A 14363-nucleotide genomic window follows, 5' to 3' on the forward strand; every position below is an offset into this window, starting at 1 on the left:
AAAAATACTAAAAATATAAAAAGACTGGAACTGAATGATTTCCATGATGTTCAGTTCCCTGAACGGTTCTGGAACACTACACTCTTCTGCACTCTTCTGTTGATGCAGAGAGAACGCCAAAATAACATGAAATATACACATCAGATGCGCCTTAAATTTTGCAGTTGACATGATGATTAGCGCATGTATTATTTGCTTTCATGTGTGCATGAGGATCAATGAACTTTTGAGCAAGTTTCACTGTTTTCCGCAATTAAAACATCTGTGTAAACAACTTTACTGTGTTGTCTTTGCAGTGGAAAGATGCCTGTAGTTTTTAGTTTCCAACATGGCACACATTACAGTTCTAGGAAGGAATATTCCATGTTAAGCTCAATCAACAGCATTTGAGGCATAATGTTGAATACTACATCTCCATCCTTTTCTTTATAAAAAAAAAAAAAAAAAAAGTACATTGGAAGTGAATGGGGCCCATTTTTAGAGGCTTTAAAGGCAGAAATGTGAAGTTTATAATTTTATAAAAGCACTTACATGAATTCGTTTGTTAAAACTTGTGTATTATTTGAGTGTAAAAGTTGTTTTTTTGTCACAGAAAATAACTTTACACAGAAAAGGTTAGTTAGCAGTTTTATCACACTAAAATCATGTTAACACATCTTGTTTATGTCATGTGGCTATACTTTTAAAACTTAGTATTTTAACGTTTATGGATTGGCCCCATTCACTTCCATTGTAAGTACCTTATTGGAACACAGAGGTTTGCTTTTTTAAGAACTGGAGGGACAAGTCGAAACTTATTTTTATGGTAATCAACATTATGCCACAAATTGAGACTAGAGCCATGGCTTTTCTGGCCTCCTTGCTAACGCATCCGCTTCCGATGCTGGAGAACGGCGTTTCGAATCTCGCTCAGGGTGGGTTGAGTAGGACTGGTGACAAAGGGATGAGTCGAAATGACTTTTTATGACCAGCTTGATACAGCAACATTGACTCAACCAATAGGATGAATTTGGGGTGGGAGGGAGTAGCTGGGAAAGCAGATTGAAACGTAAAATTTTATTAAAATTTCGTAATTCCGTTTTTTGATGCTAGTGGCGCTGAAATTGCACACTTTAAAACAGCTTTGACGTTAACGGAACTGAACGTCATGATAATGATTCAGTTCCAGAATTTCAACAAAAATTGCAACCCGATCTCACGAGAATTTGTCACAATAGTACAGGTTCGTTCATACAAAATCATATGAGTTTAAACACCCACCAATGAGAGACATTTCCTCATGTCCTTGTAGTTCCCTATGTGGTGTGTTTCCGAGTTAATCCAAAACTCTGTTTTTGAAAGTGACAGTTCCAGGTTCCATGTATGTGATTGGTTGATGTAAGTCGTGAATGATGTCGTACGAATTGGTATGAATTCGCCACCTCATAGTGTTGTGCAGGATTCTCCTGAAACTATGTTGAAAATTGAACCAGTTCTGAATAAGAGCCAGTTCTCATATCCCAACCCAGTTTACCAGTACCATTTTGCCATTGGCCTTACCGTGTAGGAGTGCGTATATGCAGAATGTACTGCAGACTAGAGATCTCATTGTGTTGTAAATTAGCATCAGTCTTCTAGAAAAGCTTGGCACTGAGCTCTCACATATTCAATTCTTAGACATTACATCCCTCAGACATAACTAACCAAAGCCATTACATTTCAAATTACCGACATGATGGTTGAAAGGCCTTTTTCATCAGCTTTCACTGGAATAATCAATTATTTTTGACATCTCCATTAAACCTCTAAAGTGCACTTGCTGTGCATTTCAGCCACAGTGTGTGAATGGGATCATTGCAGTTGTTCCAGGATGTACGGTATGTAATTTTAGTTCTCTTACTGTCTTTGCAGCTCTTGTATGAGGAGTGGGCGAGTTACAGCATATTCTACAAGTACCAGCCCATTGGACTGATCAGGTATTATACTGACGATGAGTGGACCGCCAGACACAGAGACAAGTATTTGCCCTGGAACTGTCATTTAGCCAGAGGAGAGATCTTAGAAATAACCTATTGATATGTATTTTTCAGGAGGCAGTTCGTCAAAGAAGGGGATGTATTCTTGTTGAGAGATTTTACAGGCCTTAAAAGTATAGTTCACCCAAAAATGAAAATTCTATTGTCGTTTACTCACCTCATGTTGTTCCAAACCCATATGACTTTCTTTTTTTCTTGGAACACAAAAGGAGATGTTAGGCAGAATGACAGCCTCAGGGCGTAGTCACATTTACCTTCGCACTGCGAAACTCCGTGGGCGAAATAGTCATCTCAGTGGGAATCCGCGCAATCGTGAATTTCGTGGCATGGACTTCCAGTGGCAAAGAAATTCCCCTTTGCTACACTGAATATTCACAATGGACAATGATATAATTTTAGCGATGAGTTTCGTATTAACTTCACTTTTCCAGAGGATAAATTGCAACATTAAAAAGAAGCTGCTTGGCAATACGTTTTTTGCTGGATTCACACGCGCTCAATATCCGTCCACGTCATCTTCACATGCGGAATTTCACTGTGCAAAGGTAAATGTGACCGTGCCTTAAGTCACCATTGACTTTCATTGTGTGGGAAAAAGATGCAATGAAAGTAAAGGGTGATTGAGACTTACATACTGCCTAATATCTACTTTTTGTGTTCCACGGAAGAAAGTTATATGGGTTTGGATCAACATGAGAGTGAGCAAATAATGACAGAATTTTCGTTTTTGAGTGAACTATCCCTTTAAAATAGAAATATGAGGTTGACACATCATGACTTTTCCTAAACTTATTAGGACAGATTATAAAAAAATACAAAAATGCACTTTATAACATGCTTCAACCATCCTCCATTAAAATGTTGACATTAATTATGTTTAATCATGTACAGTATTAAACATGATTTTTTGACATTTTTTACAGGCTAAGATCCTCTTATTGGTACACACACTGTAGAAGTACACTCCTGCCTGTTATTTATGTTGATTTTATTTAATTGTATTTTAAAGTGTGTTTTTATTAGGGTCAAATTGACCCCAAACAGAAACAATTTTACTTTAATGTATAACAGTCACTTCTCTGAAAGTCTACTTTGTGATATAAGAGAGGGTTAAAGATCATAATCAAATTAGAATTTGAAGGGAAAATTATGCGTTAATTCTAAATATGGATGTTTAGAATAATATATTTAGAATTATGGATGAAGTTACTGTTTACAAACAAACGGCACTTCCGGGTTCTTTTGGTACCCCAGAAAAGAACTGCTTTCAATGACTTCGCTTAGTTTAAACTGAACTGAAATTGCCCAAAAAAGCTGCTGCTCTGAAGAACCCGGAAGCGAGGTTGCCTGCGGTGTGACATCACAGAAATTAAATCTATCACATGTACAGCATTGGCTCTCTGGGACCCCAGACATAAAATAAAGCACTTACAGCATTTATTAATCCTGGTTAATGTTCGTTTCAACACACTGTATACGAACACATTTTTTAATCAAAAGTTGTATTAGTTAACATTAATTAATGCACTATGAACTGACATGAACTAAAAATTAACAATTGTTTTGTTTTTTTATTAACTAGCATTAACAAAGATTAATAAATACTGTAAATATATTGTTCATTATTAGTTCATGATACCTAATGCATTAACTAATTATTATTTTTTTAACTTAATTATAAAGTGCTACCAGTAAAGTACATCTCAACAGAACATGAGGGTTAATGTCTGTCTCTCTCTCTCTCTCTCACTCACTCTCTCTTAGGAAGTATTTTGGTGAGAAAGTGGGCCTGTACTTCGCCTGGCTGGGTGTGTACACTCAGATGCTAATCCCTGCAGCGGTTGTGGGCGTCATTGTGTTCTTATACGGTTGTGCCACTGTGGACGACAACATCCCCAGGTCAACCTTATGTACTCTTTACACAATGCCCAAATAGCATTTTTATATTCCCCTCCATAAACTGTTGACCGCTTTACACACATATTAGCAGCCTATTACTGAGTTTCAGTAAACAGGAATAGCTTGTGTTGAATAGATCAAAGCTTCTGATAGACACGCACATATCTGTGCACATTCCATAGTCTCACACCCCATGGAAACAACTCCCGACAATGTCTCAATGTACTCTTTGGCAATGGCTATGAACTTTGAGGGGAGATGTTTTAGGGAAGAATATGCAGAGCCACTTAGGAAAGTAATCACTACTGCGCTTTTACGAGAAAAATGGATGGATGGTACAGCAAGTGGTTATTAGGGAGTTGAGAGTGTGTTTGAAATGGTGCGACTGTAATGGAACGGAATATAGCACATAATGAGAGTGACTCAGTGTTTCGCTGGCTGTTTCACCACAATATTCCTTAATACCACAAATGCCACAATTGTGAGCTGCCTACCTAGACAGCATTTAAGGCAGGGGTTTTCAAACTGGGGTCCGGGGACCCCATGGGGCTAGAAGGGGGTGCTAGGGGTCAGCAGAAAATATAAGAAAAAAAAAATACCATTTTAACATTTGACAAATTATTACTGTGACATTATAACTTTCAATCTGCTTTAAAAATATTACAAATAAAATTAAATTACAGTAAATTACAAAATGGTTATTTTCAGGTTATACAATCTAACATTACATTAATAGCAGGTCGAAAAAAGATACACTTTGAACTTGATGCAAAGTAAATATGTTTCTGTAGCGTGTTTATGTAATTATTATGGAATAATTTATTTTAGCTTTTGTACAATATAAAATCCAATTAGTTAATTTTGCAAACATTATGTAATAATATTTATAATATCACACATATTGTTGCATTTAAAGGAATGTTCCGGGTTCAATACAAGTTAAGCTCAATTGACAGCACTTGTGGCATAATGTTGATTACCACAAAAAAAAAAAAAATTAAAAAAAAAAAAAAAAATTCGACTCATCCCTACTTTTCTTTAAAAAAAAAAAAATCGAGGTTACAGTGAGGCACTTACAATGGAAGTGAATGGGGCCAATTTTTGGAGGATTTAAAGGCAGAAATTTGAAGCTTATAATTTTATAAAAGCACTTTAGTTATTCTGTTAAAACTCATGTGTTATTTGAGCTGTAAAGTTGTTTAAATTGTTATATTTACAGTCATTTTAGGGTTTTAAGGGTTGCTGACATCACATCAGCATGGCAACAAAGTTGTAAAATTGGCTATAACTTTACACAGAACAGGTTAGTAAGTACTTTTATCACACTAAAAATCATGTTTACACGCATATTGTTTATGTCTTGTTGCTTTACTTTTGAAAAAGTGAGCATTTTATCATTGAAAAATTGGCCCCCATTCACTTCCATTGTAAGTGCTTTACAGATTTTTGCTTTTTTAAAGAAAAGGATGGATGAGTCAAAAAATTATTTTTTATGGTTATCAATATTATGCCACAAACGCTGTTGATTGAGCTTAACTTGTATTGAACCCAGAACATTCCTTTAAGTTATAAGGCTTCCTTAGAAGAAAGTCGTCTTCTCTAGAGGGATATTTGCTTTCAAACATGTGAAAAAACACAAAATCTAACCTCATTTCATTAAGAGCTTTCAGAGAAGCACTATTATGGTGTCTGGGGAAACATGAACAGATGACACTGCTCTGAAATCAGGTTTTGTTCTTTGCCTGGTCAGCATGGAGATCTGTGATGAGAGAAATAACATCACCATGTGCCCGCTGTGTGACCGAGCCTGCAGTTACTGGAAGCTGGTGACCGCCTGCGGCACGGCGAGGGCCAGCCACCTGTTCGACAACACCGCCACTGTCTTCTTTGCCATCTTTATGGCACTATGGGGTGGGCAGCTCTTCTTTTCTGTTACATTCACCTGTATATGCTTTGTTGATGCTTTACACCAACTGTTGTGTACTGTACATATTGAGGGCAGACTTGATTTGACAAACGTTGAAGAGCTTCTTAAAAAGCTAATTATTTGAGTTGAAGCCCTAAATTTGCCTCTACTGCTTTGATACCCGATAGTTACAGGCTTTGAAAAAGAAACTGGTACCAGTGGAAAAAGAACCATCTTTGCATTCACACTGTCGCTGGGCCTAAAAACAGACAGAGATCTAATTTTGGTCTGCTTTAGTTGTGATCATATCCAAGTCAAATTTTCATTCATACTGACCAAAAGCAAATCATCCTAAAGTCAAGTCAGCCTTATTTATAGGGCTTTTCACAATTGTTTCAAATGTTTGAAAGCCAAAATCTTGATGAGTAAGCCAAAGGCAAAAGTGGCCAGGACAAAATTCCCAATGCTGTTTAGGTAGAAGTTCCCAACACGATCTCATGAGATGTCATATGAGTTGGGTAAATCATATGAAATTGTATGAGTTCATTCGTTTGAATTCATGCGAATTCAAGACGTGCAAATACCTGGATATGCAATGTGGAAGTAGAAAATTTCCACGTGTCAGACGTGAATATATGAAGCATGAAAGGGTATGTTGTATATGACGGAAGAAAGTAATTGTTGTATTTTAGAAGGAGATGAGGGAGAATGACATGATTGACTGTTGTAAAAGTCATCAGATTTGTACTACCCAACTTATATGATTACATAGATTAAGCCATGTTTTACCCAACTCGTACGAATCCATGCGATTTCTCTGTGAGACTGTGCTGCACCTCCTGAGATGATCTCAGTTTGTTGCTTCTTTTAGGGGCATCTAATGTCACTTCTAGGGTCATTCGTAAAATGAGCGAAAAATCCCATAAACTACCATTTAAAAGGTCCCCACACATATATGGGGCTCAGGATGTCATAGAGACTTTGGGATGGTCTCTTTTTACTTGGGGCATAAAGCAACCATCTTGCAACCATTTAGTAATGTCCTAGCATCCACAATGAAACACTCTAGCATTGCCCTAGAAACCACCCAAATCACCATGACTGCATCATGGTGCATCTCAATAAATTAGAATGTTGTGGAAAAGTTCATTTATTTCATTAATTCAACTCAAATTGTGAAACTCGTGTATTAAATAAATTCAATGCACACAGACTGAAGTAGTTTAAGTCTTTGGTTCTTTTAATTGTGATGATTTTGGCTCACATTTAACAAAAACCCACCAATTCACTATCTCAAAAAATTAGAATATTTTGACATGCCATCAGCTAATCAACTCAAAACACCTGCAAAGGTTTCCTGAGCCTTCAAAATTGTCTCTCAGTTTGGTTCACTAGGCTACACAATCATGGGGAAGATTGCTGATCTGACAGTTGTCCAGAAGACAATCATTGACACCCTTCACAAGGAGGGTAAGCCACAAACATTCATTGCCAAAGAAGCTGGCTGTTCACAGAGTGCTGTATCCAAGAATGTTAACAGAAAGTTGAGTGGAAGGAAAAAGTATGGAAGAAAAAGATGCACAACCAACCGAGAGAACCACAGCCTTATCATTGTCAAGCAAAATCGATTCAAGAATTTGGGTGAACTTCACAAGGAATGGACTGAGGCTGGGGTCAAGGCATCAAGAGCCACCACACACAGACATGTCAAGGAATTTGGCTACAGTTGTCGTATTCCACTCCTGAACCACAGACAACGTCAGAGGCGTCTTACCTGGGCTAAGGAGAAGAAGAACTGGACTGTTGCCCAGTGTTCCAAAGTCCTCTTTTCAGATGAGAGCAAGTTTTGTATTTCATTTGGAAACCAAGGTCCTAGAGTCTGGAGGAAGGGTGGAGAAGCTCATAGCCCAAGTTGCTTGAAGTCCAGTGTTAAGTTTCCACAGTCTGTGATGATTTGGGGTGCAATGTCATCTGCTGGTGTTGGTCCATTGTGTTTTTTGAAAACCAAAGTCACTGCACCCGTTTACCAAGAAATTTTGGAGCACTTCATGCTTCCTTCTGCTGACCAGCTTTTTAAAGATGCTGATTTCATTTTCCAGCAGGAAATTGGCACCTGCCCACACTGCCAAAAGCACCAAAAGTTGGTTAAATGACCATGGTGTTGGTATGCTTGACTGGTCAGCAAACTCACCAGACCTGAACCCCATAGAGAATCTATGGGGTATTGTCAAGAGGAAAATGAGAAACAAGAGACCAAAAAACGCAGATGAGCTGAAGGCCACTGTCAAAGAAACCTGGGCTTCCATACCACCTCAGCAGTGCCACAAACTGATCACCTCCATGCCACGCCGAATTGAGGCAGTAATTAAAGCAAAAGGAGCCCCTACCAAGTATTGAGTCCATATACAGTAAATGAACATGCTTTCCAGAAGGCCAACAATTCACTAAAAATGTTTTTTTTATTGGTCTTATGATGTATTCTAATTTTTTGAGATAGTGAATTGGTGGGTTTTTGTTAAATGTGAGCCAAAATCATCGCAATTAAAAGAACCAAAGACTTAAACTACTTCAGTCTGTGTGCACTGAATTTATTTAATACACGAGTTTCACAATTTGAGTTGAATTACTGAAATAAATGAACTTTTCCACGACATTCTAATTTATTGAGATGCACCTGTATATCTTACAACATTTTTTTTTTTTTTTTTAGCTTATTCATTGTTGTGTTGTGGAGAATACCAAATGCATTTTGACCGAATACAAGACTAAGATTAGTTTTTCACTGTTTTTAACTCTTAAATGGGTCAAAATGACCCAAACATAACAGGAGGGTTAAAAAAAGGATCTTTGCTAGATTGTTGTTTGATGTTGAGTACTAACCTCACTCTTTCTGCCTAGTTGATCCTGTCTGGTTTATCTGTTGTTTATCTGCCCGCTTGTCGGGTGTGTGGTTGCCTTCCAGTATTGCTGCGTGTCAGCTGGTCTTCCACAGAGGATACCTTGTCTCTGCCCACGTGACGGGAGTTAAGTTCGCTCATCTCTGCTGGCCGTTATTCTGCATCTCACTAGCTTCAATGAATCTGTTCCTGACTTCCACAATGCACACACTCATCCTACGAACACACTCTTCACGGATTGCTCCTTGCACAGCTATGACACACACGCCAATGTAGATCGCAGCCGGTGTCGGGATTTTCTACATTCCTCAACCTAGTGACTGCTCATTATTATTGTTAATAAATCCTTTGAACTGTTCCTCTGCTCTTGGGTCTGTTTGTCTCACTATCGTTCATTACAGAACAATCTAGCCAAGTATGGACCCAGTGGAGGAATCCACTCTTTGCTCCGCCCTCTCTCAGCAGGGAGTCTTGCTGGGACGTCAGCAGGATCAAATCACTGCCTCGAACCGCGCTTTGGAGATGATGGCTTCGCAGCTCGCCGAGCTCACCTTCTTTGTTCAGCAGCTCCACATATCTCCTGAAACTGGCCCATCTCAGGAAGCTTCCTTACTGGCTCTGGCAGTTCCTCTGGCTCCTGGATGCTTTGAAGGCTGCATTCCCCCTCCAGCTCCATAATCAGGTGAGGCTGAATCCTGCAGCGCATTCCTTTCGCAATGTTCCCTGTTCTTCATGTTACAGCCCTCCACTTTCGCTTTGGATAGGATTAAGGTGGCCTGTGTTATTACGCTCCTCACCGGAAGGGCTGGCGAATGGGGCACTGCCATGTGGGTCAACAGACATCCCTGCTGCGTTTCCTGTCATGCCTTTACCACAGAGCTCCACCGAGTGTTTGATCGCTCGGCTCAAGTTCAGGAGCCAGCAAGGGAGGCCATGCACAGGTATATCAATGATTCTCTTGCAGCCGGTCTCATTCGCCTCTTCACCGGCAGGGGCAGGGTTCTTCTTCACAGAGAAGAACGATGGCTCGCTTAGATCCTGTATAGATTATCGGGGCTGAATGACATCACAATGAAGAATCGCTATCCTTTACTGTTGATGTCCTTAGCCTTCGAACTCTTGCAGGGAGCATCCGTCTTTACGAAGTTGGACTTATGCAATGCTCATCACCTTGTCCAGATTAGGAAAGATGGTTTTTAACACTCATAGGGGGCACTTTTTAATATTTTGTTATGCCTTTCGGATTGGTCAACCGTCTGCCAGGAGCTTGTGAATGACATCCTTTGAGATCTTTTTGTGTTTGTCTATCTTGATATTCTTCTTCCAGAATATCCAGGATCATGTGCAGCATGTCAGGCAGGTGCTTCAGTGACTGTTAGAGAATCGGCTGTTCATCAAGGTAGAGAAGTGTGCTTTTCATGCACAGTCAGTTCCGTTCCTGGGGATCAACTTTTTGTCCGAGGGAGTGCGCAAGGACACGACTAAGGTTAAAGCTGTCTCCGATTGGCCAACCCCAGATTCTCACCAGGCATTGCAGAGGTTTCTGGGGTTCGCAAATTTTTATCTGAGGTTTATAAGGAACTACAATCAGCTCGCTGCATCTCTGACGGACCTCACCTCCACATGCACTGACTTTTGTTGGTCCTCGTGAGCTGAGGCCAGGTTTTCTACCACACGCATCCTCGTTACTCCCGATCCTGCAGGTCAGTTCGTGGTGGAGGTGGATGCATCTGAGGTTGGCGTCGGAGCAGTCTTGTCGCAGTGCTCCCCCTCGGATGGAAAGATGCATCCATGTGCTTTTTCCATAGTGCCAAACACCTCAACTCTAGACAGGCTCTCTAGGCACTGTTTTTCACGCATTTCAACTTCGTGATGTCTTATTGCCCTGGCTCTAAAAACTTCAAGCCCGACTCCCTATCTCAATGTTTTGAGGTTGAGACCTCCACCGCCCCACCGGATACCATTCTATGTGGGCATGGTATCCTTGGAGGTGGAGGCTAAAGTCCGTGCAGCGCTACGAAACACCGCACCCCCCACCATGTTCCCAGTGGGCCGGTTAAGCCTCCAGAGAAGCCCTCATATGGACTGGCACTCACGTTAAGATGTCGGCAGTCCAGCACCAGGTTAAGACCCCAGCTTACGTGTGCAGGCAGAAGGTTTGGCAGTCCTCTAAGGACATCCCGCTCCGACTCCCCTCACGTAAGCCGGGTCCCAAGTTTTTCGGGCCGTTTCCCATCGCCAAGGTCATTAGTCCGGTGGTGGTCCATATCAAACTACATCCTTAAGGGTATTCACCCCGTTTTCCACATCTCCAAATCAAACCCGTTTTACGTTCTGAATTTCACCCCGCCACACCCGTCCCACATCCTCCATAGTGTGTTGATGTATGGATATGAAGCTTCTCACAATAAGTTGCTGTAAATTTTGCCCATTCCTCAAGACAGAGCTGGTGTAACTGGGTCAGATTTGTAGGCCTCCTTGCTCACACACACTTCTTCAGTTCTACCCACATATTTTCTATCAGATTGAGGTCAGGGCTTTGTGATGGCCACTCCAATACCTTGACTTTGTTGTCCTTAAGCCATTTTGTCACAACTTTGGAGGTATGCTTGGGGTCATTGTCCATTTGGAAGACCCATTTGCGGCCGAGCTTTAAATTCCTGGCTGATGTCTTGAGATGTTGCTTCAATATATCCACATAATTTTCCTTACTCATGATGCCATCTATTTTGTGAAGTACACCAGTCCCTCCTGCAGCAAAGAACCCCCACAACATGACGCTGCCACCCCCATGCTTCACGGTTGGGATGGTGTTCTTCGGCTTGCAAGCCTCACCCTTTTTCCTCCAAACATAATGATGGTCATTATGGCCAAACAGTTAAATTTTTGTTTCATCAGACCAGAGGACATTTCTCAAAAAAGTAAGATCTTTGTTCCCATATTCACTTGCAAACTGTAGTCTGGCTTTTTTTATGGTGGTTTTGGAGCAGTGGCTTCTTCCTTGCTGAGCAGCCTTTCAAGTTATGTCCATATAGGACTCGTTTTACTGTGGACATAGATACTTGTCTACCTGTTTCCTCCAGCATCTTCACAAGGTCCTCTGCTGTTGTTCTGGGATTGATTTGCATTTTTTGCACCAAACTACGTTCATCTCTTGGAGAATGAATGCGTCTCCTTCCTGAGCAGTATGATGGCAGCGTGGTCCCTTGGTGTTTATACTTATGTACTATTGTTTGTACAGATGAACGTGGTAACTTCAGGCGTTTGGAAATTGCTCCCATGGATGAACCAGTCTTTTGCCTGATTTCTTTAGATTTTCCCATGATATCAAGCAAAGAGGCACTGAGTTTGAAAGTAGGCCTTAAAATACATCCACAGGTACACCTCCAATTGACTCCAGTTAGCCAATTAGCCTATCAGAAGCTAATTGGCTAATTGTTGTAAGGCTTGACATAATTTTCTGGAATTTTCCAAGCTGCTTAAAGGAACAGTTAACTTAGTGTATGTAAACTTCTGACCCACTGGAAATGTGATTATAGTCAAATAAAAGTGAAACAGTCTGTCTGTAAACAATTATTCGTGTCATGCACAAAGTACTGTAGATGTCCTAAAGGACTTGTCAAAACTATAGTTTGCTAATATGAAATCTGTGGATTGGTTAAAAAATTTGTTTTAATGACTTCAACCTAAGTGTATGTATACTTCTGACTTCAATTATATATATATATATATATATATATATATATATATATATATATATATATATATATATATATATACACACATATGTGTGTGTGTGTGTGTGTGTGTGTGTGTGTGTGTGTATATATATATGCGGAGGCAACTGAGATTCGTCCTCCACCACCCGGATTGAGGCGAGTCACTACGCCACCATGAGGACTTAGAGCGCATTGGGAATTGGGCATTATAAATTGGGGAGAAAAGGGGAGAAAAAAAATAAAAATAAAAATAGACTAACATATTCTTTTGAGTAAATTTTTCAGAATGCTCCTGTCTTGTTTTAATAGCCGCTTTTCCAGCATCGGGCTGAACGGTTCTGAGCTCGGTACGGAATGGTTACAGTAGCATTTCCACTTGAGCACGGTTCGACACGGCACGATTATAAACCATTCTCATTCCCGGAATTCTCAGCACGGTCAGCAAACAGTACTTAACCGTGCTGGTAGAATGGCTTTAGTATGTGGCAACTCATTTAGTGTATCTTCATAATTTGTTTATGATGGTTTAATAATTATTGTAGCCTATATTTCTACACACCTTTTGCATCAGGGATGTAGATTAATAACTAATATAAAATAAAAATACATCAATACATTTTCATACACTATTTTCTTATAATACTTTCAGAACATTTTGTCAATAATATCCTTTTTATCTTGTCTGAGAACTTTTACCTTTCTGTATGTTTGTGTCCAGTGGTAAACAAGCCCTCAGCAAATTATGGTAAACCTTGTGCCTTTTTCTCTTTACTTTCCTTTTTTGCAGTATGGTCCGTGTCTTTGCTGTTTGTTTGCAAAGTAAAACCAGGGAAATAAAGCTGTCCTAAAAACTGGAATCATCCTTCATTGCGCACCGCACTCGCTCCCAGTAGCTGTTTTAACCACCACGCAAACCACACAATTGCATGGGGCCCTGGACGTCTGGGGGGCCCCCGCCCCAGAGGGGTGACATGATGTTCTGGGTACACGTGCGAATACGCTGTTGTCAGTGCTCTTAGAGTAGTTCAAGTTAGAGTTCCGCCGGGTTCGGAGCAGTTTTTCAAGTAGGACTTTGGGTTCGGGTTTGTAATTTATGAAAAAATATACAGGACTTCAGAACTTGTTTTGCCCAAGAGTTAGGGGCCGTTCGCACCAAATGCATTTTTGCATGCATCTGCTCTGTTTTTCCATTGTTTAACTATGTAAATGCTTTGGATGAATGTGCTTGACTGCTGCACCGTGTCTCGCTGTTTCTTCAGTGTCTCATGCAGGACCGGCACATTTTTAGACACTGTGTCATGTTAAAAATAACATCAGGTCTCAAAAACGCATGTCGAGACACCTGCGTTCTGTTTCATTCGTTGCGCTATGTCTAGATTGTTTTTAGAGTAGGTGTCACAAAGATTTTTGAACAGGTTCAGGTTGCAAAGAGGCGACTGTTACAATGTTTAACATTATTCCAGATTATTCTGCACCAAGCAAAGTTTCAGCGCTTGATAAACCTGGCTACAATGGCTGATAGGATGAATTTAAAATTATGATTTAAAATCAATTTTCTGTAATTTAAGTGAAATTTTCGAAATGAGGCCCCTGGTTGGTCAGTCGCTTGGGGCCTCAGAAATCGTAAACCCGCCCCTGCTCGCTCCAATGTTTACCTCTCATGGCTTCACTAAAAGACTTTCTGTTACGTACCACAGTGGGAAAAGAAACCTTAACCACTCCAGCTGACCCGGATCAGTATGGAACGGTATGATTTTGCGATGAGAACTGTTCGGCCCGATGGTGGAAAAGCGGCTATGGACTTCACAAGTTTGTGCAAAACCTGATGATCCATGTTGTCCAGCATGGTTAAAAAACATTTCAAAAAGCATCTTGTGTGCTTCAAAAGAAGCACATTTGCTTAATTTTAAAAATGACTTGGAAGCAG

General features: G+C 40.2%; 1 protein-coding gene across 4 annotated transcripts in view; it reads left to right on the top strand.

Annotated features, from left to right (window-relative positions):
- ano1a (anoctamin 1, calcium activated chloride channel a) overlaps nucleotides 1-14363 on the top strand; it is a 79965-nt gene that overhangs the window by 41882 nt on the left and 23720 nt on the right. For all 4 annotated transcript variants that reach the window (XM_051702423.1, XM_051702440.1, XM_051702433.1 and 1 more), the window contains 3 exons: nucleotides 1891-1955; nucleotides 3780-3914; nucleotides 5665-5825. In XM_051702423.1, the coding sequence (XP_051558383.1) occupies nucleotides 1891-1955; nucleotides 3780-3914; nucleotides 5665-5825 (361 nt within the window). The remainder of the gene's footprint in view (nucleotides 1-1890; nucleotides 1956-3779; nucleotides 3915-5664; nucleotides 5826-14363) is intronic.

This window comes from Myxocyprinus asiaticus, chromosome 1, assembly GCF_019703515.2.
Source record: "Myxocyprinus asiaticus isolate MX2 ecotype Aquarium Trade chromosome 1, UBuf_Myxa_2, whole genome shotgun sequence".
Classification (NCBI taxonomy): Eukaryota; Metazoa; Chordata; class Actinopteri; order Cypriniformes; family Catostomidae; genus Myxocyprinus; species Myxocyprinus asiaticus.